The sequence below is a fragment of the Conger conger genome, chromosome 17 (genome assembly GCF_963514075.1).
Source record: "Conger conger chromosome 17, fConCon1.1, whole genome shotgun sequence".
Classification (NCBI taxonomy): Eukaryota; Metazoa; Chordata; class Actinopteri; order Anguilliformes; family Congridae; genus Conger; species Conger conger.
The window spans coordinates 28,695,937-28,719,980 of NC_083776.1; the positions used below are offsets into that span (position 1 = coordinate 28,695,937).

At 40.3% G+C, this 24,044-nt stretch overlaps 1 protein-coding gene across 1 annotated transcript; it reads left to right on the forward strand.

Moving 5' to 3' along the window:
• Window positions 1-1,275: 1,275 nt before the first annotated feature.
• Window positions 1,276-23,782, forward strand: slitrk6 (SLIT and NTRK-like family, member 6). The gene is made up of 2 exons (XM_061226831.1): window positions 1,276-1,664; window positions 20,451-23,782. Exons 1-2 carry the CDS (start codon window positions 1,472-1,474, stop codon window positions 22,952-22,954), a joined length of 2,697 nt encoding a protein of 898 aa, XP_061082815.1. The 5' UTR covers window positions 1,276-1,471; the 3' UTR covers window positions 22,955-23,782.
• The last annotated feature ends 262 nt before the right edge of the window (window positions 23,783-24,044 follow it).

Here is a 24,044-nt window from a genome sequence, read left to right on the forward strand (position 1 = left end):
GTGTGTTGGGAATTGGAATATTTTCTAACGTTGACTCGCTCGGTTGTCATCGCAGACATGTTTAGTCATCGGGGATGCGTGTCTGAAAACTACCTTCCATAAGACTGTGGGGATCAGTCCTTACAAACCACCAAATAATTTGATGCACATGCAAACACGTATTATAGCGCATTATATTTGACTAGTTACATATGAATATTGAAACCTATTAATTATTGCTATTGCATGAGGCATGCAGTGTGGCTGCTGGAAAGCTATTGCTGTGGAGCATTGACTAGCTGGTCCTTATTGCCCAGTGGTCATCATCCCTGCTATAGGGAGCTTCAAGATGGGCTGGTTCTGTGTTATTCAACACTTACAGTGAGGGGGAGGTGTTGTTCCTGCCAATGTCAGATACTGTATTTCAGGTAGCTCATCTCTGTTCAGTACATACTGTAGGTGGTTTGCTTTAAAACGTACAACTATAATACTTAACTTTTGTGTATTTTATAATATTACTAGTAATAATAAAAATAAATATTACAATGTTGCTAAAGAGGGCAGTCTTTTGATGGGATCATACAGACGAGGGACTGGCAGAGCATGCATAGCTCTACCCAATAATGACGTTTAATTCTCCTTATAGTCCCATCACTTTGTGGTGACTCAGACTTCTGGCGTTTCTCTTTTTGAGGCTTGCATTGACAACATGTTTTCCTCAGGGCATGCACTTAATATAGCATTTGTGATAGCTCATTGTTTGAAATGGAAGTCTAAGATGGGTAATTCAATTGAATCATTACAGAGACATGAAGCCAATGTATGCCCAGTGGCTTAATACCTGTCTAACATCAGCATAATGTCCTAATTCACATTTTTTCTTGCTGTTTCTGTCATCATGCATGTTCCTCGACAATTTAACAGTTGACATCAGGCCGGAATGTAGTCAAAAATACGTCTATTTTTTATCTAAGAGTTACCGGCAATAAATTAAGAAGAGCACACTGATTTCTTATTAACGATGCAGTCAACAGTACTGAGCACCTTCAAAGCGTCACTGTCGAGGCCGACGCTGCTCTCCACAGATCAACCGCGGCGGGTGTGGGAGGAGGAGCTATTTTCTCTGAATTGGAGACTCTACTGTCCCCCTTCAAGCGCAAATCGGAGGCGCGCCAGTACACAGGGGCTAATACACTGTCTCAGAAGGAGAGAAGAGGTCCTCACTTTTACGCCAACCAAGTAACTGCAGGCATTTTCGGTTATCTCTGGGAAAAGAAGGGAAAGCGAAGCAAGCAGGGACGTTAGCGGACAGTCTGCAGAACTGCGCAAATAGTCTACATGTGATTGGAGAAGCCATCAGTTTCACGACATTTGAAACTTAATCATACACCAACAAGAAAATGACAAGTGCTGTTTCTTCTTGACAACTGTAAAATAAATAAAAACAAGAATTATCTGCGAGAATCTGACGTTAATGCAGCATTTTGTCTAGATGCAGTGTAGGCTAATGTTTCTCCTGTTATTACTTTTTCCCTGCGGCCGAGATGCAGTAGAAACACTGGGACCGTTAAAACTTTTTTCTTTATTCTGCGTTGTAGCTGCCTTTCAACGGGAACACGCTTTTTTATGTCTAAATCAAAGCCTGGTTCGGATTAACTCGCTGTCTTCCTTGTTCTGCGCACTGGGTGAGTACAGTTAGCCAGGAGTTTCCACAACTGTACAGCATTTTCGCCCATTGTGGCATGATGGGAGACAACTGCACCATTGCACAAAATTATATGACTGTACGGTGTATATTATGCCAAACACCGAGTGAAATATGCAAGTAGACTCTGCTACTGTATGATTTTAATAGTATCGACGTGAATTTAAGCAAATGACATAGCCACGTAGGTGATTACATCTGAACTTCTCTCTGCATCGTATCGTTTCAAGTACATGACAGAACAAGTTGGGTCAAGCCAAAGTATTTAGTCACGTCGTTTCCGTGCATGAGTGAATGACTATTTCTCACGAGCGAAAAAACAGTGGATGCTGGCATGGTTTCCGATCCGATTAACCTAATTTGTCCTTTTCCTTTGATGATTAATTACTCTTCGATACCTGAGGCAGCAATAGATTGAGGATGCACGTTTGCTCAGTAATCAAGGGGTTTTGTTGACTAAATGATCCGACTTTTCTAGATGTTATGCGAAAGATTTTTTTTCCCTGCAGAGTTAGCGATATACTTTTTATGTAGCCTAATGAAGGCATGTGATCAAGACGTTGGAAATGTCCACCTGCATTAACAAAATAACCCGTATGTACCAGGTATTGTCGAAGGGAGTGTGCGGTACAACACAGGATGCAGGATGCAGTACTGTGACCAGCGTGACGTGGAGTTTAATTATGACCGGCTGATGTTTATTATTTCTAATAAGAAGCGGGGAGTACACGGAGTGAGAGAATGGAAATGAATATAGGCTACAATTTGTAAATAGTAGGGCATTTAACTTTATGCCTGCACAATATTGATAAATGATTAGGATATCAGTTTGATTTAACGTGTTCAATACTACACACTGCAAGGAACCATTTATTTCATTTGATTGGATGAACAACTTCAAGGTCCTCAAAAATAACAGTGCAACACTAGCATGAGAGCAGGTGGAAACTCTTAAGGATTCAGCATGTAGGCTATCATTTCCCATGGTTTTCGACCATGATACCATATTTAAGGGAATTTCAGATATGAATGATCTTTGGATTATAGTATGGTGTGGTGTGGTGCCACAGTGGTGCCGAACTGACGCTTCTCTGGCCCTGAAGCTCAGAAGTGCTGTCACTCACTGAAGGTTTGTGTCAGCAAACTGAAAGACAACCTAAAGCCACTGCAGTGATCTGATCTGAAACGTTTAGCGTTTTTAGCTTTCAAAGCAGGAGTTAAGACTTTTTTTTGTTCTCTTCAACCCACAGATACGTGCTATGCTGAGATAAATGGCAGGCTTTACATTGATAAATGAACAAAGAATTTGGTCAATCATTTACCATAGATTGTTATTAGCATTATTAGTAATATGTATCATTATAATGTATCAGTACTTTTCATAATAATAATATATATTAAAATAAATATTTTGAAACCCTCCTTTGGCATTGTGGTCTTTTTGATGCCAAAAGCGGAATTTACTTCAGTTGCTCTGCCAATCCTATGCTCATGTTTAACAACATCTGTCCCCTCCAGTACATTACTGTCTCAGAACGTGTTGAAATGTTGAGTTGTAGATATACCTGACCCTGGATCATTTGCAGTATTTTCAGAGGTCAGAGGCCATCTGTCTCTCACTCTGCCACTACTCACGAGTTGATCAAGTGTGACAGAGCACTTGAAGGGTTTGGGAATTTGAACTTGGCATCTGAGAGTTTGCGTGTGAACTGCTGGAACACGGAAGCAGAGAGGAGAGAAATATGTGGTACCGCTGAGTGTCAACTTCAGAGACATCCTTTTCCTTTTTTAATTCAATTCAAATGTCCCGTATTTATTTGGTGCTATTTAGAGATGCTGTCACAAGGACTCTTTACAGAAGCTTTATTCTTTGTCTAGTTATGCACAGTGAAGTTGGCAGGAATTAGACCAAATGTGATTTGTGTGTTGTTAAAAAAAAAAACTAAGTTTAAAGTGAGTTAAAAATTGGTTCATTTTGAGGAAATAGAGGGTTTGATGCTAGCTGGATTCTCATTTACCATTCATCTGCCTGGCACTTGGCACACCTTTGAAGCTAGGATAATTTAATGTATTTTGCTTTTTAAAACAGCGCAGGTTGAATAATCTTGAACTGCACATCATTATTGCTGTTCCATTCCAGGTTTGTCCTACACACCTTCCTATTAGTGGCTCACTAAACCCCACCCCACCCTCTACTTGTCCTACAAATTCTGCAAAAGAGGTGGGACCTAACAATAATGCCAAGGTATCATTGCACCAGAACCACTTCTCCATTAGGCAGAGTGCTGCCAATAAAATGTGTCTAAAATTTCTCAACAAGCAGTATTTTAAGGAATATAACATAAAATGTGGTGAAAATTACTGAGGTTCATGAGCAATAACAAAAGAACCACATTTTTATTTTTGTGAAATCATCAGCAGCTGCTTTCTGCCAGCTTGCAATATTGTTGCTTCCTTCATTCATTTATCCTCTCCTGCATCTGAGCTTTCAATTGCTTTAGGATCTTTGGCTTGCAGTGGAGAGGCTGACATTCCACTATGTTAGAGATGACAGTGTGCACGGTGATGTCAACATTTAACATTGGATAACTCCAGGTGGCATCTCTCAACAAGATTTTGAAGAATTGATGACTTAATCAGCTAGGTCTAACGAGTGCAGTTCGAGTGTGTTACAAGTCATAAAAAGAAAGGAGCTCTGTATTGCCTGTAAACTGCAGCAATGTTCATTGAAGATGCAATTACCACAGCATGTAGCCTGCTGTTTCTTCTCACAGCAATAAGTAAGTATCTGAGGTCCAACCATGTTGCTGCACCCAGGAAAGCAGAATCACTGCATTCTTTGTTTGTTTTCATTTTTTGGCAGCTCCACGGTTAGCTTTGTGTCACCTAAGAAAGAGCCACCAGGCACTTGTCATACCTGGATAGTTTACCTCCTTTAATTTTTGCTCAGGAGCTCAACATTATTTATAGAACGCTACAATTCTATTTAAAAATACAAACTATTCATCTTAGATCTTTTTTCAAAGAGAAACATAAGTAACATGAGTAAGAAGAAAAACTGCTTACAGACAGATTGTTTTCAGTCTGAGAAAACTGATGCATGCCAGGTTATCTGAGCTGTGCTACAGGACGCTGGTTAAGAGATGGGAAGGATTCCATTTCAGAGAATCAATGGATAAAACTGGATAGACGTGACCGACCACTGTTGAATCAAATAGCCTTTATTTTCATTTAAGCTGGCAGTTGAAAAACTGAATTCTGGTTAAGGGTGTAACCATGGTACTCTAAGTGAAGAGAATCCACCCTATATATTCCATATTTATGGGGAAGGATCCCCCCTGGTCCTTTCATACAGATAATCTTTAAGACACACACCCTGATAAGTGCTATATAAAGCACCTGAGTTGGCATGGTATCACTGAACATTTGACTGACCCTGTCTCCGAGCGGCCTAGAGCTGGAGAGATAAAGTAGTTTCTTCACTCAGAGAACCAGGGTTACACCCATAACCAGAATGTTCTCTTTCGTATCAAGAACCTCTCCACCCTAAATATTCAGTATGTATGGGGAAAACTCTGTAAGACACACCATGAGGAGATAAATCAGTTGTGTCCAGCAGAGTACAACATAACTGTGTGTACCCCAAACAGGTACAAGGCCCTGCCATGTGCAAGGACCAATACTGAGAGGTAGAAGACCCACCAGATGTCACATTGACTTAAGTTACATTACATTATAGGCATTTGGCAGATGCTCTTATCCAGAGCGACATACAACAAAGCAGAGTTGGAAACATGAGTCTGCGACTTGGACTTAAATTGCATTAACATGACTTTTCCATGCAGTCTCCTACTTTTCCCAGGTTTCCCATACTTACCATTAACCCTTTGACGTGTAGGGTCACATGGGTGTTACAGCGTTAGAGTGGTCCCAGAAGTGCATGGTCACACAGGTGAGATCAGAATGCCTATTTATGAATGATGCAACAATGAAACCTTGTTCTTTGTAAGAATAAACATAGTTATTTTCTACTGCACCAAATAACTCTTTACGATGCCAGTATTTATGTCCTCAATATGAGCATGTATATGTTTAAGCTGACGTCCCCATGCTCAGGGGCAATATCACAAAACAGAATGACTGAGTTAGATGGATAAGTTCAGAGTAAAAACCCAGAACAGCTGTTTTTACTTTAGTACCAGTACCAGTTTCGGAAGGGTTGCGTGCTTCATGCTTCACCCACCTGAAGTAGCAACAGTTGAGTCGCCATCCAGTTAGCTAGCTAACGTTAAACTGTGAAATCTGTCACAATGAGCAAACCTGACTCAAAGCAGAATATAAATATAATGACAATTGCAATTTTCAATGTATCGTATGACCAGTTAACTAAAATATCGGAATAAACACTGTGCAAAACATTTAAAACAATCAGAGAATAATGCTGTTTTGTGACGCTGCCATCTTGTTCTTCCGCTTTCAACCAAAGATAATGTGCTCATTGGGATGTCGCACTTCTTCCCAACATACAGTTGGGTGCAAATATCTGTCTGTAACAATGAATCTGTATGTGATCGAAAGCAAACCTGACCTCTGAATGGTAGAGTCAATCATGAGACATTCATTTCTGAAAATATTGCTTTGTATTCTAATTTTTAGTTTATAAATGATAAAAAGGGAAAAGGGGCCCTATGCAAAATATTGGGAACACTCATGGATTATTCTTTGTTACTTCTTTGTTAGATGATTACTAAGGCCCAGGTGAGTTCAGTGAGTCAGGTGAATATAATTTCAGGGCTGAAGTTTTTATTCTGAAGTAACTCCATGCCTTCTGAAGTATCCAACTGCAGTGGCTGTTCTGTCTGGTGTTAACAATCATGGGTTCCTGTAAAGTTGTACAAGAATGTCAGAATGAAGATGGTTCATTTCCACCATGCGACAATAACATCTCTCTCAATGTTTCAAACTACCAATTTCCACTGTCAGAAACATTATTAGAAAATGGAAGATAAATGGAACAGTCAAGGCAAGTCTGGAAGAAAAATGTCAGATGGCCCAAGACCTGGTGGGAAATGCTCACTTCACTGCAAAAGATCTGCAAAAAAGAGTAGCGGACTGACAAAACCACCAACAAAGGTATTTTTGGAGAAAAAAGGGTGAAGCCTTTGTAGAGAAGAACACCTTGCCAACTGTTAAGCTTGGAGGTGGATCCATTATGCTTTGGGGTTGTGTGGCAGCTGGGGGCGCAGGAAATATTGTGCAAGTGGAAGAAAAAAATGGATTCCACCAAATATCAAGACATTCTAGAGGCTAATGTTCGAAGGTCAGTCCAGACATTGAAGTTGAAGAGAGGTTGAGTATTCCAGCAAGACAATAATCCAAAGCATACCTCAAAATCAACAATGAAGTACCTCCAGGAAAGATGGATGAAGGTTTAGGAATGTCCCCAGAACAGTCCCCAGACATGAATATTATTGAACATTTTTGGAAAGATCTCAAACATGCCATGGGCTGAATCATATTTCTGAACTAGAGGTGTTTTGCAGGAAGAATGGGGAAAAAAGACTCTTAGCTGGCTACAGGAAGCATTTGCAAGCTGTTATAGTTGTCCGAGGAGGAGTTACAAAGTACTAACTGACAGGGTTCCCAAACTTTTGCACAGGGCCTTTTCCTGTTTTATTCTTTTGTAACCGTAAAACATAGAAATAAAAAGCCCTCAAGAAATTATGAATTATAACACACTCAAACTGAACTCGTTAGACCTAGCTGATTAAGTCATCAATTCTTCAAAATCTTGTTGAGAAATGCTTGAAGAAAGGTGTCGTGTTTAACTCTGTACCATTTAGAGGTCAGGGTCACTTCTGTTCACTTAAATATTAATTGTAAAAGGCTTTTTGACCTGGGCTCCACTGCAGCAATCGCTATCAGCCATCATTTTGACATTCTCCCGGCTCCATTGCAGCCATCATTACATTGCATGTAATTTGGCTGATGCGTTTATCCAAAGCGACGCACAGTTGATTTTACACTAAGCAGGAGACAATCCTCTCCTGGAATAATGCAAAGTTAAGGGCCTTGCTCGAGGACCCAACGGCTGTGTGGCTACACCAGAGATCAAACCACCGACCTTGTGGGTCCCAGTCATGTACCTTCGTGTGATTAAGGTACATGATAATTCTTATCAGAGACCAGGGCTAGCTAGCTAAATTACAGACAGTGATGACGCAGCTGATGTGAATAGCCACCCACTTTATGGAGTTAAATCTGAAAAAACAAGCAGAACAACATTTCTCATTAAAATCAATTCACCAAATGGGAATGAACATGTGTGCGTCAGCCATCGAGAAATGAGCCGAGCCCTGCACCAAACTCAATGGGGTGATTGTAAAAAAAAAAAAAAAGCTCAATGTTGAACGCATTAATATAGATTTTATTATGAGAGAAACGCACCCTGAAATGTCTTACATGTTAATTGTTCGTTATTTATTCATACTTTAATCTTTTTAGGTGTGCTAAATACTTTATAGCTGCCTGTGTCCTGAGGGACTTGAGCCTTTTCAGAAGCAAAATGGCAACAAAACAAACCAGCGCTCGCTACCTTTTTCAAAATGACCTCAGAAAGGATTTTATATTGGTGAAAATAATCCAGGCCATCCCGTCTTGACATTGTTCTGGATATTCAGTTCCAATTCGTCCAAGTAATGCCGGCAAAGGGGGCCTCTAAAATGTTTTTCTTCCATGGCTAGACCTGTAAACATAGTTTGAACAAGGACATTTGTACATGTAGATCTTCACCAGCTGTTCACTTCGAGTTCCAGTTGCTCAAATGTTCTCGTGTCTAGATAAACGTTATGAACAAAACTATTTTTACATGTAGATCTCACATACAGTGTGGTATTAGCCATTTTAGTTTTAAGAATGATGGTGAAATGTGCCTTAATCATTTTGAGTCCACCCTTGCTTGCTGTTCTCCTGACTATAAATTGTTTTCTGGTGGACATATCATTGGCAAAATTAATTTGAACAATGACATATGTGTATCTTCGACAAGCTCTTATCTACATTGTGATAAAAAGCATTTTAGTTTTTAGTATGGCCATTGTTCTGCACTTTATCCATTCCAGTGCTGTGAGCTATTGGAATTCTGAAGCCAGGGGGCCACTAGGTTTGAAACGATTACATTTGTTGAGTAGGTAAATGTTCTGCATTTGTATCCAAAGCATTCTCCTCTCCTGTGTCTTCGACACACCCAGGGCGGGATTGAACCAGCAACCCTCCATCTGCTAGAGAACTGCTTTTACCGCCTGTGTAAAGTAATTATGTAGTATGCAAAGTAAATATGTACCTATTATATTAGTGGTGCAAATACAACTAAATATTGGTTCATGTTGTTGAAGAAAAAAATTCCATCCTAAAAGTCACAGAGAGGATAATGTGTTTCCCTCAAACAAGAGTGATTACACTAAAAGGGAAGTGTTTGTAGTATACATTTTAGGTTAAGATATACAAATAAAAATCCATTAGAGCTCTTACAAAATGCTTGTGTATTTCAAAGTCAACAATATGGACTTAGGGATCACTAGCAGTCAGGCTGTCCAGAATGATTATAATTAAAAATCATATCAAAATTGTCAGCTCAAACAATTGCTAATGACCTCCTTACATTGGGGGTGAAAGTATCACAGGATACAGAAGACAGAGAGAGGCAAATTACAGAGGCTACAACTCCAGATGTAAACCGCTTGTTCAGACAGAAATAAGAAATGGGACATTTGCAATATACACTCACTGAGCATTTTATTATTATTTATTAGGCTTATCTTTTAGACTTATCAAGTCTTCTGCTGCTGTAGCCTATCCACTTAAAGGTTTTGATGCATTGTGTGTTCAGAGTGTGTTCTTCTGCATATCACTGTTGTAATGGGTGGTTATTTGCATTACTTTCTGTCAGCTTTGACCAGACTCGTCATTGCAGAACATTGCCCAGAGCATCATACTGCCTCTGGGCTATGTACACTCATTGATCACTATCACAAATATTTTGAATGCTCGTTAATGCAAATATTTAATCACGGAATCATGTGGCAGCAACTAAATGCATAAAAGCATGCAGACGTGATCAAGAGGTTCAGCTGTTTTTCAGACCAAATATCAGAATGGGGAAGAAATGTGATAGACTTTCACCATGGAATGATTGTTGGTGCCAGAAAGGGTGTTGCTCACTGAATGTATATGCTGAGCATTAAAGTTATTTTCAATTAAAGGTACAATTGATAATTTTGGACTTCTAGCAGTCAAGAGAGGAATTGCAGTAGCAAGCGCCCTCAGACCACAACTGTGTTGATCCCCCCCCTTCTCTGTGAATGTGCTGATGTTCAAACCCCCCCACTCACTCCAGGTTCTCATGCACTGTTTTGGAAAACTGACAGAGAAAACAGCGACAGAGACTGCCGTCGTTTGACTTGATGCTGACTTTATGAAATGTTGACTTTAATGAGCTACACAACACTGTTTATATTTTTGTCTTTTGAAGTTTTTACTTTGCTAACTAATTATATAATGAGCAAGCAAGTTATTTGGCTATGTCACGAGCTGGTTATATAACTAAGATATGATAGTCTACCACAAACGATGCAACTGTAACTTACAGTTTGAGATATATAGGTTTAACTAAATATGCCCTGATTTGTTGCTATGCACACAACAAATAGGTTTAATTTTCTTTGGAGATGTAGGATCTAAAGATCGCTTGCTGGTATTGTCAATGGCCAAGGTTTATGCTCATGCTTTTTTCAGACTCATAAATGATCAGATAATATTGCAGTCAATGATGACTGAAAAGAAGTGTAAACATTAAATATCCTAACTGCAATAATAAGAAACCAGAATAAACAGAATCCACCCCAAGCCCATCCAGCCCAGCATAAGACCTGACACACACACACAGGCTCAATACGACACCGGGCATTTAGCCCAAGCTTCATATCTTTATTTATCAATATGTAAGACTGTTGTTGCAGAACTCATGAATTGGCATGTTTTATGTACATCCAATCACAGACAATATACTCAGTTCTCATTTGATCATGGCATGTCGACCTTCACAATCCAGTGTTGCCCCCTGTAACGCTCAAACCCATGACAAAGCGATTCAAACATTGTGCTGAATCAATGGACACAAAATGACTTTCTTGTTTGCTCGTACAGAGGTCATCAGCTCCCTAGAGAGTTTATATTAGGTTTGTTTCCCCTTTAGAGACCTTCCCTTGTTGTTCTGCTGCCTTCATGCTGGTCAAGAAACAATGGGTATGTGAGACAATGGGCCCTATTTGCTAACCATGCTACAAATATACAACGCCCCATATTTTATCAAGGTATTTACTAGGACCGGTTATGTAAATGAGCATAGCCGCAGGATGTTCATTTAAATGCATTGCCAGTATTTAAGACACGCAATTACAGCTAAAGTAACTTCTGTCAGCAGAGTGAAAAGATCTATAACTGACTTTTAAAAAAAGTTGGCATGAGAACAGATTTGACACCAAAAAACAAATGGCATATAATACTCATTAAGTAAAGGGATGGGCTCACCCAAATTGCATAATCTGCAATAGTCTATGGGTACTTGGCTAGTTTTTTTCCACAAAATGGCCGTTCTGCTCCTCCTGCTATGCTGCAGCTAATAGCGGAATTGGACCCTGAGCCTCAGAAGCAGTTGGGCTAGTTTGTGGAAACTATTCAACAGCATAGACAACTATTATAGAATTCTGCAATTCTATAATAGCAAACGCCCGTTTGAAAATGTGGCCTGTGAAACACCAGCTAATGGCGTGACTGTATGCTGAAATGACCCAAAAGCCAGGAAATGCCGGGGGTTCTCTTGCTGGAAGGATGGGGTGGCTTGGTTTTGTCACTGGCAACGGCAACCAGGCATGATAAATCAGCTGTAGCGGGTCCTATGCATAAATTCCCATTCTCTCCACCCATGCTTTTGCTGTCCAACATCAGAATGACCTATAATACATATGCATCAACTCAGACACATTTTTGGGATGCTGTATTGCTCTCATTTTACCGGTGCAAACCTCTGGAGCTGCCCCTATGGACAAAGCCTTTTGTCTCGTTCGTGTGTATAAAAGCCCCACAAATCCTTACTAAATATGGCCAAATGTATATGAACAAGAGACCGCAAATGTTGGAGAATTGTTCATTTTCTAAACAGAAATAGTGCTGCATTGAACTGCAGAGCACTGTTACTCTGGCTGCTGATTGGGTGGATATGTATGGAGGGATGCTGAAAGGGTGCTCTCACTGCTTTGGGTTACTCCCACCTGCACGGTAGAAAATCTGCAGCAGAATGTGCCAAACGCATTTCGGCGGGAATGTGTCATTCAAGGCAAACTTGCAGCCCAGATTTCATAGGGCCTTAATGGTACAATAGGTCATTTAGTACTCCTAACAGTCAAGAGAGGAATTGCAGCAACAAACACCCTCAAACCACAACACTGTTTATGTCTCCCCCTTGTCTGTGCACACACTGACGTTGAAACGCAATTGGCTGTGGCATTTCAAACCAATTTTCAACCAATGAGCTTGAATTATTGTACAGCTGTACAATGTTTTGGTACAGTGTCAACAACTGCATATTTTGGAACCCAAATTTAAGGACTATAAACACAGGCTGAGGGTGAGTCAACATGCAGTGCTTAAAGTTCTCACACGGTGCCGGATTTCCGGCGTTTGGCCGTTTCTTTCCACAAAATAACAAAAGAGAACACAACAACCCCTCCCTGGCCAAATCAAGATAATACATAACTTTGCTACTTTCTCCCTAAAATTATAGTATATACAGGAGGAAGTTAATTCTGTGTAATACATCAATATGATAACATCCCTTCTTTTGTAACATGCAAATAATATAAGATCTTATAACGTAAATGTCATAACGCGATCCCACGTGTCTTTGTTTTTGTTCTGGTTCTGGATGTGTCCTATCTAATCACATTCGGTTTTGCAACCATTTATTCTTCAATTACCAATGGTAAGGCAGTTTTTTCATCAAATGTGTAGGGAGAGGGGAATGAAAAATGAATGGAGATGGTCTTGGGTTGATGGGCAACTGCTTAACACTTGGTGCAAGAAACACTGTGATTGTTTCTGTATGGTGTGTGACAGGAAACTTATACATGGCAGAAGCAATGTTTATCTGACAAGTTGAAAAAAGGAATGTTTTCCATAAATGCTGATGAGTCTACAAGCCTGAACATGGATAGAATTCTTAATGTCCTGGTTAGCTCTTATGATGATGATCTTGGCAAAATTATAACACAGCATCTAACGAGTTTCCCGCAGTGGTTTACAGTTAAGGCAGGCCGCCTTAACAAAAAAAACAGCCCCCCTTAACTAACATTCGATGAAAATGAAAATCGATTAAAAATAAAAATACGAAATAAAAAATCTGATGTCGAACAGCGGCATTTGCCGATTTAAAAATAACGGAGCACAGTTTGTCATTGAATTGTTATCAAATTGAAAAGTGACTAATCATTCCTCTATAAAATAGCAACATAACTTTAATAATAATATTTCCCTAATTATTAACCTAATTTGCATGGTAATGCAAAATCATGACTTTTGCACGTCTGTTTGTCGACATTTATAAGTAGAATAGCGGGTATTTAGAGTATTTCAATTCAACGAATAAGCCAGCCAGCTTACCTCTTGTACCTATGACAACTAACTACATAACAAACCAAAACTTATTGACAGCACATGGGAGCTCATTTGTACCTGCAGGCTTTTATAGCGCTCCAGGCAGTGTTGGGCAGGACCGTGGTTGAAAAAAACGAATCACTGAAGTCGCTTTGACATGGATTAGCATCAAAACGCACGACATGGTGTCAAGCCATTAAATTCCTATGGCGGGTGCGTTGACTTGGCAGCAATGCTAAGCCTGGCATAGCGCACAGCTAAAAATACCGCCAAGTTGAGAGCCATCAGGGTTCAAATCATTTAAACATCGACCTTGTTAGAAGCTGACCTTTCTCAGCATGTCCAGTCACGTCACTGCTGTGTATGAAGCAGGCAGATGTAGCCTACCACTACAAGCAACATAGAGCCCAGACGGTCTCATGCAGGCTACGTGGCTAACTGAGTTAGCCCGATTAGTTTGTTAACATTTAGGGATAAACCCAGGATTGTTGGTTGCAAAAAGCTAGTTCAGAATTTAGCCTTTTATAACCGCTGAAAACCTACTACGATCAATATGGTCATTGTTTCCCTTTGCTATTTTTTATTCTTCATTGGGTCTCTATCTGCCATGCAACAATATTGTTTCCTACTTTTTTCAATAACAAAGATATAGGTTTTAATACATTTTACATTACAAAGATGAGGGGTAGTGTTGTTTTGATGACACTAAAGTCATTTGAAAATCCTGATGAGAATACAGTGTCTAGAAGGCAGCATGGAAATACAGCATAGGGATTTCCGATTTGCTCTGAAATAGGGATGTTAATCTGAGGGAAATTTAATCTGGCTGTGGTGAAATAGCATTTAGTTACCCGATTAAAAATGTTGAACTGTATTCAAGGCTCAGCTGCTGGAGTTGATCCTGCATAAGCAATACTGTTCAATTTACGGTTCTCTCATGCATTTGTAAAAAGCTATTTTTCTAAATTAAATGTGTGCATGCACTAGCACTCATACCTTCAAATTGCAATTTCCATGTTTTCCAAAGAATTATCTCTGAATGCTATCACAAGGGGAGTTACTCCATTGAACTCTGAGCTGGGTAGCATAGCAATTTATTTTCCATTTTGAATGTATCTTTTTTTATGCTTTATTTGTCTTTCCGCTCTTGGTAGGCCGCAATCCCCTACATTAGCAGACCTCTCCATTAATCGTTAAGTTGGTGCAAGGTTTTCACTCCTGTTCGGTGGGTAGAAGTGATGGGAAGTACTGAGGGTCCAGGTGGGGGGGGGGGGGGGTTAATATGGGGGGATCGCTGATTATCTGATATTAGGCTCTCACAGTAATTTGTGTGCGCATGTTGCATCCCATCCACAGAACTCGGATTAGCACATAATGCATCAGCGCCCATTTGCTGCCCCTAGTCAGCTCCTGTGTGTTTTCCCCTGCGATCCACCCACTCAAAGTCGCATAGCTGTAGGTGCCTGGCTTTGCCCACCAATGTCATTAACGTGTGCAGGCTGGAACAACCACCAGCAGATAGCTGTAGGTTACCTTCTTAACACCGGCAACAGAAAACATGTCACTTTGTAAATTATTTTGCATAGAAATTTTAGCGCCATAGTGCTTAGTCATATTTTTAAGGGTTGTTGTTTACTGAATGTGTTGCTGCACATTATACATTATGCAAGGTTATTTTTAATTTTGCTTTCCTGTTTGTCAGTTTGCTGCGTTGCCTTGTTCTTGTGCCTGTATTTTATGTAAGTCTCTCGGATGGATGCTAGGAGGCAAATCTCCCCCTGAGAAACAGTGGAATTGAGGACGCAAACCGTCTAAATATACACATTTTAGTTACAGGAGCATTGATTTACAGCTTATTGTCTTGCCATACATTTTTAATGCACTTCTAAGACTTTTTTTTGGCGGAAAGAAAAGAAAAAAAAATCTGTCTTATTACATGAAAAACAAATTGCATACACAGTACTTTCCCGTTCATTTAAAGTTACACGCATGCCCAGCAGTCATTTGCCTTTGTTCAGATTATTGTGCTCTGGGGCAGTGTCTCTGTTCCATCATTGATGTATCTCAGTGCAGTTTCAACGCTGTTATCAGCTTGTTTAGACATTTTCCTCCATGCCTGTTCTCAGTCTATTATGTTAATGTTTTCACTTCCTCCAGAGCTTTTTCTTCTCCTTTTTTTGTTTTTTAATTTAACCTTTATTTAACCAGGTGAGTCCTATTGAGATTACAGGATTTTGTCCTGGGAGCCCTGGCCAAGATAGCAGCAATGCAGTGTTGCAAACAATATAAAAGCAACATTAAAAACATAAAGTAAAATATACAGTAGAAGCTCACAATCACATGCCTAAAAGACAAACAGGAGGAAACGGAATCTAGCTAAGGAAGCAATTACAAATTCCAATCGATTCCGCCTCCAAACACTTCCCTACATGTTTTAATGTCCTAATTGGGATCAGCTCATCTAGCTGCAAATCATTTTGCAAATGGTTCCAGGCTGTAGGGGCAGAGAACATGAAGGCCTGTTTGCTGAGTTCAGTACGAACCTTAGGGACAGACAGTAAGAGGGTGTCATTTGAACGCAAACAGTACTTGCTAGTTTTAATTGACATATACCCACAGAGGGAAGCAGGCCGCGGATAGACTGATAAATAATGTGCAAATGGGTTAGTCTGCATATGGCCAATGAAGGCCACTCAATTCTGGCTTATAGGATGCAATGGTGAGTGAGCTTTGCAGTCTGTAACAAACCTCAGAGCACTGTGGTACACAGTTTCCAGCCAGGGCAAGCATTGGGCAGAGCAGATCACCATAGTCGAGCATAGGAAGAAACGTAGCCTCAACCAATTTTTTCCTGGCAGCAAAGGAGAAGCAGGGTTTGTTTCTAAAATAAAGACCTGGCTTGAGTTTCAGCTTCTTTAAGTTTTCAATGTTGAGTTTCAAAAGTTAAACGATCATCAATTAAATTTAAATTTGATTTGACTGCTTTGCAATGTTATAATGTTAAGAGGAGGAGATAATGTTTCCTGTCATTAGAAAACCTCATCAATTAGTTTTTTGTAGCATTCAATGACAGATTAAACTATTTTTAGACTGCAGGTACTCAGAATATATTGAGCAAGAGTGGCACCACAGCAGTATATGGCAGTATTGTCAGCATAAAAATGAAACTGCATTAGGAATAGTGTGGCCCAGGTTGTTTTCATAAATAGTAAACGAAAGTGGACCCAGGACAGAACCTTGGGGAACACCTGACACAACATATCGTACACTGGAAGATGAACCATCAAATTGAACACATTGAGTCTTTCAGAGAGGTAATTTTCAAACCAGCTAACAGCTGGCTCAGTTCAACCCATTTTGAGCAGCCATTGTTTCAGGATGAAGTGGTCGACTGTACCGAAGGCTTTCAAATGATCAATAAAAAGAGCAGCACAGGGTTTGTGTGATCCTGTGACTCAATTAAATAATTTACAACCTTTAAGGATGCCGTGATGGTACTGTGTTGCTTCCTGAAGCCAGACTGGTGCACTGGAATAATATTATTTGGCTTTCAATTGATCATTTATCAATCTTTCTAGGACCTTTGACAAGACAGCCAAGTTGTGAATAGGCCTATAATTGTTTAATGATGTAGAGTCCTCCCCTTTTAACAGAGGGAGAAGACGGGCAGATTTCCATGTTTTTTTATGACGTTTTGGGTAAGAGTTAGGTTAAAAATGCTGGATACGTGTTTAGCAATAAAGTCAGTAGCAAGTTTAAAAAGTATGGTTCCAGATTTTCTGGGCCTGCAGGTTTTGTGATGTCCAGCTCTGTGGTTTCCTCCACATTGTTCATTTAAAACCATGGGTAATGACCACCTCCTCATGGATTATTCCTTAATTGTATACGTTAGAGCTGGATTTCATACAGTAAACAGTAAATGCAGTGGAACGCAATATACTGCGTCATCAAGCTAAGACAATGTTGTGCACCTGGCATGGAATATTAAACCCTGTAAATCTGAATTTAATTTGAATAAAGTATACAATTATAATTGCGAACAGCTAAAGTAATTTGTATTATTTATAGTTATTTCACATTAAAGTCAAGTTGCCTGAAACCTGCTGACAGAAAAAGGCAACTCTTCCCATCTAGCCTAATTGCATTAACTGTGCCCGTGGAATTAATATGATCACGGGATGCTGCTTGAGACCCTACGGATGGCAGAAAAAATCATGTCGTTTGCCATGATGTATGCATATGCCATGAATATGTTGTTAAGTTATGACTTAATTATAAATTGGCAGATCATCTGTGCCTAATATGAATAAGCCCTTGAGCTGAGATGGCTCATCGCAAGCTAACATGTTGTGATGTTACAGGAGTATGGTAATCTCTGTCTGTTAATGCTGTTGCATGACATGGCATTAGTACTTTATTGCATAATGGGATGCGTTTCACAGTTGCCACTTATGGAGTCTTGTAAATGTACTGTGTCAAGGCATGGTTTGTTAACTAAAGAACAAAACATTCTAAAACATGTATACTCGTCTACATGTCTACTTTGGCTATAAGATGAAGCTAGGGGAACGATGGGTTGATCCCATTTCATTTCTGGGAATTATTTAATGTCTGTCATTTCCATTAGGTTTTATTTCTATAGTATTTTTGAATTGGGGTATGAGGGTGTGTGTGTATACGTGTGTGTGAGTATGCGTGCGTGTGCTTGTGGGTGGGTGTGTGTTTGCGCATGCAGGAATGCGTGTGTCTGTTTGTTTGCCCTTGGGTTTGATCGTGTTAGCATCCAAAACACATTTTCAGGTGTAACTTAAGCCAACAAAATGTCCATCATAATATGATATTTGAATCATTACTCCATCTCAAAATGTTGCCATAACCCAGCTCTCTCCTCTCAGAATCTCTGAAGCGTCTTTGAAACTCATTTCTATGAGACACACTTCAGTCCATGGTGCATCTCAGGGGTAACTGTGTACCCTCAGTTTTTTTAATTCTGGTAATTTTGTGGACTGCAGTTTATCTATTTTTTAGCAAGTGCATTGATCATCAACTACTTTGACATTCATTATATAATTACAGTAACATCATTTCTTACACTGCAGACCTCGTTTTATTAAAGGATATAAAATTACTTGTACATGGTTGGCTTTGCTGTGTGATTGTGTTGTTAAAGTCTCAGGTATGCTGATGGAGCTTTGCATTTGTAATTACTATCCTTGCATACCTTCCATAAAATAAAAACACAGTACCTATTGCTTGGTGTGTGGTAACCTGTAATACACTGGTGTGTGTGTCATCAGGACACAAGGGAAGAGTATTACACTTTAATTTCCGGATCTGATCTGGTCTTAGAATACAATTCTTTCCAATTATTTTAGTTATTATTGCGTACTATTTCAGCGAATGCAGTAAACATGCATGAATGACCCGCTTGCAAGCTCCAGTGGAGCTGTGGTCCCTTTGCTACAAACCACACATTTGTTGCGGAAAAAAAAAGGGGGAACATTTTTTCCCCTTCCCAGCTGATGTCCACCAATGGGCTGTCAATTATCTCTTCCCTTTCTTGTTAATAATTAGCTGGAAATTCTACAGTAAGAATAATTTATTATAATTTTTTTTTTAACATGTCAATCATGTTCACATTCTTCCATAGGGCTGCTGACATAAAAATCAGCTTCAGAAGAAGTTCATAATGCATAACTCATCCACGTAGTCAGATGTCTCATGGTGTGGGGGAGGGAAAAAAAACAATCCCTTAGACATGCAGTGTTTTGCACGTCATAGAAAACTGTAGGACTGCTGGATATGAAAATGGAGAAGCAAAGCATGAAGATGGCTTGTTAAGTCTAAGTCAAAAGAACTCTAAGGGGCTCCTGAATTCCGTGCCTATGCTTTAATAAGCACATAATAAGATGGAAAAAATAACAATGATATAATTTTCAGTGGCTATGAGGAAAAAAAGATGAATATTTTAGTCAGATGGAATATCTAAGAGCGCGATTGAAGTGTGTTTGAATCCTTGTGTTTTGTGCTTGTGTGCCTTCCGTAGTTGAAGGATAGTGTTTCACAATCCACAGAAATAGTCAAATTAATTGATGGACTGATGCATATAAAAGAAATGTAAAGTGTCAAGTCATAATTTTTTGCATTAAAAAAGAACATTGGATACTTTCTCATAATGTCATTTTTGTAACAATTTCAATCATTTGTTTGGTTCTTAAATTACTCCTCTATATGCTGGTTGTGTTGGGTCTGATATTCCTGCCACACAGAAATGTGCATGCCGCATGTGACCGAACAGGCTAAAATCAAAAAGCATATTTAGGAAATGCTTTAATCCTAGAATCACAACATATGAGATATTTTTACATGTACAATATGCTTGTATTGAGGGCAGACAATGATCAAATGCTCTCTCTCTCTCTATATATATATATATACATATATATATGTGTGTGTGTGTGTGTGTGTGTGTGTGTGTGTGTTGGTGTAAAGTATACACACACTGAGCAGTATATTAGGAACACTATACTAATACTGGGTAGGGCCTCCCTTTGCTCTCAAAATGGATTCCACAAGATGTTGAAAACATTCCTTTTGGATTCTGTCCCATGTTGACACGATAGCATCACACAATTGCAGATTTCTCAGCTGCACATTCATGCTGTGAATCTCCAGTTCTACCACATCCCGAAGGTGTTCTATTGGATTCATATCCAGTGACTAGGAAGGCTACTGAAGAAGCAGTGACAGAAATACTCAAACCAACAATCTGTTTGGAACCAACAATCATGTCACAATCAAAATCACTGAGATTACATTTTTCCCCATTCCTATGCGAACATTAACTGAGGCTCCTGGCCCATATCTGCATGATTTCATGCATTGCACTGCTGCTACATGATTGGCTGATTAGATATTTGCATGAATAAGTAGGTGTACAAGTGTTCCTAATAAAGTGCTCAGTGTGTGTATATAATCAATATTATCAGTATGCATGGTCTGATTAATTCATTTATAATGTACAGTGATCTCTCTCTCCCTCTCCCTCTCTCTGCAGACATTAAAAAACAGAAAATGCTGGCCTGCATTATCTTGATCTTCTCCTTGATGATTGCTGCCAGATCTCAAAATGTCCAGCCATCCTCCAGAGGATCATGTGGCACCCTGTGCATCTGTGAGGAAAAAGACGGCATCGTGGACATGAATTGCGAGGCCAGAAACATCACCAAAATCTCGCAGGTCCAGGTGCCATCGGACCTACCTTTTCAACTCAGTCTGTATAAGAATGACCTGGTTGAGCTGAATGCAGAGGATCTGGAGGGACTGAGGAACGCCGTTTCCCTTCACCTGGGGGCTAACAGCATACAGGCGCTGGAGCCAGGGGTCTTCAGTGCCCTGAGCTCCCTGAAGAAGCTGCGCATCAACAGCAACTTTTTAGTCGAGCTGAAAGAGGACACTTTCCAGGGGTTGGGAAACCTGGAGTTCCTGCAGGCCGACACAAACTTCATTCGGGTGGTGGAGCCGGGGGCCTTCAGCAAGCTCTTTCGATTGAAGGTCCTGATCCTAAATGACAACTCCATCACGTTTCTGCCCACCAACATCTTCCGCTTTGTGCCGCTCACCCACCTGGACCTTCGAGGGAACCAGCTGCAGACCTTGCCCTATGTGGGTTTTCTAGAGCATGTGGGTCGCATTATAGAGCTCCTGCTGGATGACAATGACTGGGTTTGTGACTGCGAGATCCTGCCGCTGAAGATCTGGGTTGAGAGCATGCGGTCCCAGGCTGCCATTGATGAGGTGGTCTGCAACAGTCCTCCATTCCTCAGGGGCAGCCCTCTTAACAAGGTCAAAAAGGATGTTCTGTGTCCCACCCACACTGATATAGACCTGGAGGAGCCATCCAAGTCATTGGACCTGGTCGTCACCCCTTCAACGAAATTGGTCCAGGTCCCCAAGGTGATTGATGCCAAGGATGAGGCAAAGATCCCCACACCAGTGCCAAATTCGGTTCCCTTCTGCACTGAACGGTGCTCTTGTTACAACCACCCAACTGCTGGCCTATTGGTTCACTGTCAGGACAGGGGGATTGAAAGGATTTCCGAACTTGGGCTTCTCCAGCTGAGTCCCAGGAAGCTCATATTGACTGGAAACATGATACAGAGGCTCCTGCAGTATGATTTTGTGGTGTATGAGAGCCTGGAGCTGCTGAATTTGGCAAACAACCAAATTGATTATGTGGACAATGAAACCTTTCTCAGTTTAGACCATTTGAAAAGGCTTTACTTGAATGGTAATAGACTGGATCATTTGTCCCCAGGAATGTTCTCTGGACTCCACAATCTGGAATACTTGTATTTAGAATACAATGCAATCAAAGACATTCTCCCTGGTACTTTCAACCCAATGCCAAACCTGAAGCTGCTCTCCTTAAATAACAATTTTCTTCAAACCCTCCCATCGCAGATATTTCACAGTGTGCCACTTGCTACTTTGAATCTGCGGAAAAACCAATTCCTGCACTTAGCTGTGAGCAACCTGCTGGACCAGTTGAATTCCCTGGAGAAGATTTACTTGGAGGACAACCCATGGGATTGTAGCTGCGATCTGGTCAGTCTCAAACAGTGGGTGGAGAAACTGGCCAAGGATATAGTAGTAGGCACCATTTTGTGCCACATGCCGAGGAAGGTAGCTAAATCTGAACTGCGGGATGTGAAAGCTGAGGTCATGTGCCCAGGCCTGAACATTAAGGACAGTCAAGGCAAAACTACTGAAGCAACCAACACCAGCAATGCCGAGGGAGGCTTCTTTCATTCGTTGACCAACACAGTACCGCTCTCGGTCCTGATCCTCAGCCTCCTTGTCCTCTGTCTCACGGTCATATTTTGCTCAGCAGGGATAGTAGTCGTGGTCTTGCACCGGCGGAGGCGTTCCAAGAAGGGCCAGTCGGAGGACCAACCCAGGGAGAATAGCCCCATCCATCTGCAGTACAGCATGTATGGACAGAAGACTACCCACCATGTGGCACAGAGGGCCCGCGTGAATATGAACACCTATGAGGAGTCAGGTCACAGCCCTGTTATTCAGGTGTGCCGAACCCCCGCCTACTGTGCTCGCCACAAGGACCAGGAGCTGGATCAGCTACCCGCCATCCTTGACGAGTCCAAACACCTCTGCCGGAGTCTCCTAGAAATGGGGGATGAGTCGCCTCCCATGGGCAAAAACCTTAAGTTCATGGCCTTGACAGAAGGCCCAGCTGATTTTGTGGCCCTGGGAGACCATGGGTCCCTCTACCGGAACATTCTGGAGAGGGAGAAGGATCTGCAGCAGTTGGGGATCACAGAGTACCTCAGGAGGAACATTACTCAGCTGCAGCCAGGCGGAGCTCAGATCCAGGGCCAGGAACAGCATGAGGAGCTGAGGCTCATGGAGGCTATCATGTACAGCCGTCCACGCAAGGTGGTGGTGGAACAGTCCAAAAATGAGTATTTTGAACTCAAAGCAAACCTCCACACAGAGCCTGACTACCTGGAGGTGCTAGAGCATCAACCGTCTTTCAATTAAAAAGGGTATATTTTTAACACTTGAAGTGCCTTAGAATGTTGTTGTCACATAATATCTGCCTCACATTGTTAATGTGGAAGCAATAATTCAAGTTTTCAGTTTCACCAATTTTCAGTTTTTCTGAAATACTACATTAATACAGTTGCAAAAGTATTCAAACTGTTCAGACTGGCCATTGCACATGCACGTACAGTACATGCAGGCATTCAATTGATAGACTTAACAAGGAGTTACTGTATGCTGCTTCCTGTGTAAATATTTTACAACACAGAACTTACTGAGCATTCTCCATCATGACTGTATATTCTTCCATAGAATAAACATACGCCACGGGCCACATTGCCTGTGCAATGCCAAGACTGGTTGCTGGTATGACACAAAATTAAAGCAAAGAGCATGTCATATTTTAGCTGAAATGTTTATTTAAACTCATGGTATGTACTAATTTATGTGAACATGCAGAGACAGACACAGACAGACACACACACACAAACACATTTTTAAATTTTTTTATGAAAAATGAGTCTACCATGAAATGTTGTTATAATTTTCTCTTTATGTTTCTATAAATATATTTGTTAGATAAGAAATGCACATATGTTAACTTAATCTATTGGCAGCCTTTTTTACTGTATACAGTTGGATATTTCAGATTTTTTATTTTGCACTATTCAAAAGGTGATTTTAAAGATGGTGCATGACAATCACTTTTCTGTTTCAAGTTTCAAACTCAGACCCAAGGGATATAGCGACTGATTGTTTGTTTGTCATGTTGTTGGATATCCAACATCCAATTATTCTCAGCAGTACTTCTCAGCATAATACTTATTCAGGGTGTAAAACCACTTTTATTATTATTATTATTATTATTATTATTATTATTATTATTATCTCTTTTTTTATGTCTGAACACTATAGTTTTATTTTTGGCAGTGTAGATCTGTGTAATCTATTTATTCTGTAAATATTTTGTACATAAAAATTCACATTTATGTTTGTGTGCCTTTCATGTTATAAAGTTAAAACCTTCATGAACTATAAATAAAGATTTACAATATAATGACACAGAAGTGGTGACCTGATTACATGC

Bases quoted from the DNA above. Each gene is read 5' to 3' on its own strand.
- slitrk6 (XM_061226831.1), top strand. From the start codon at position 1,472: ATGCAGTGTAGGCTAATGTTTCTCCTGTTATTACTTTTTCCCTGCGGC. The intron at 1,665-20,450 runs GTGAGTACAGTT...CTCTCTCTGCAG, and splicing joins TTCCTTGTTCTGCGCACTGG to ACATTAAAAAACAGAAAATG.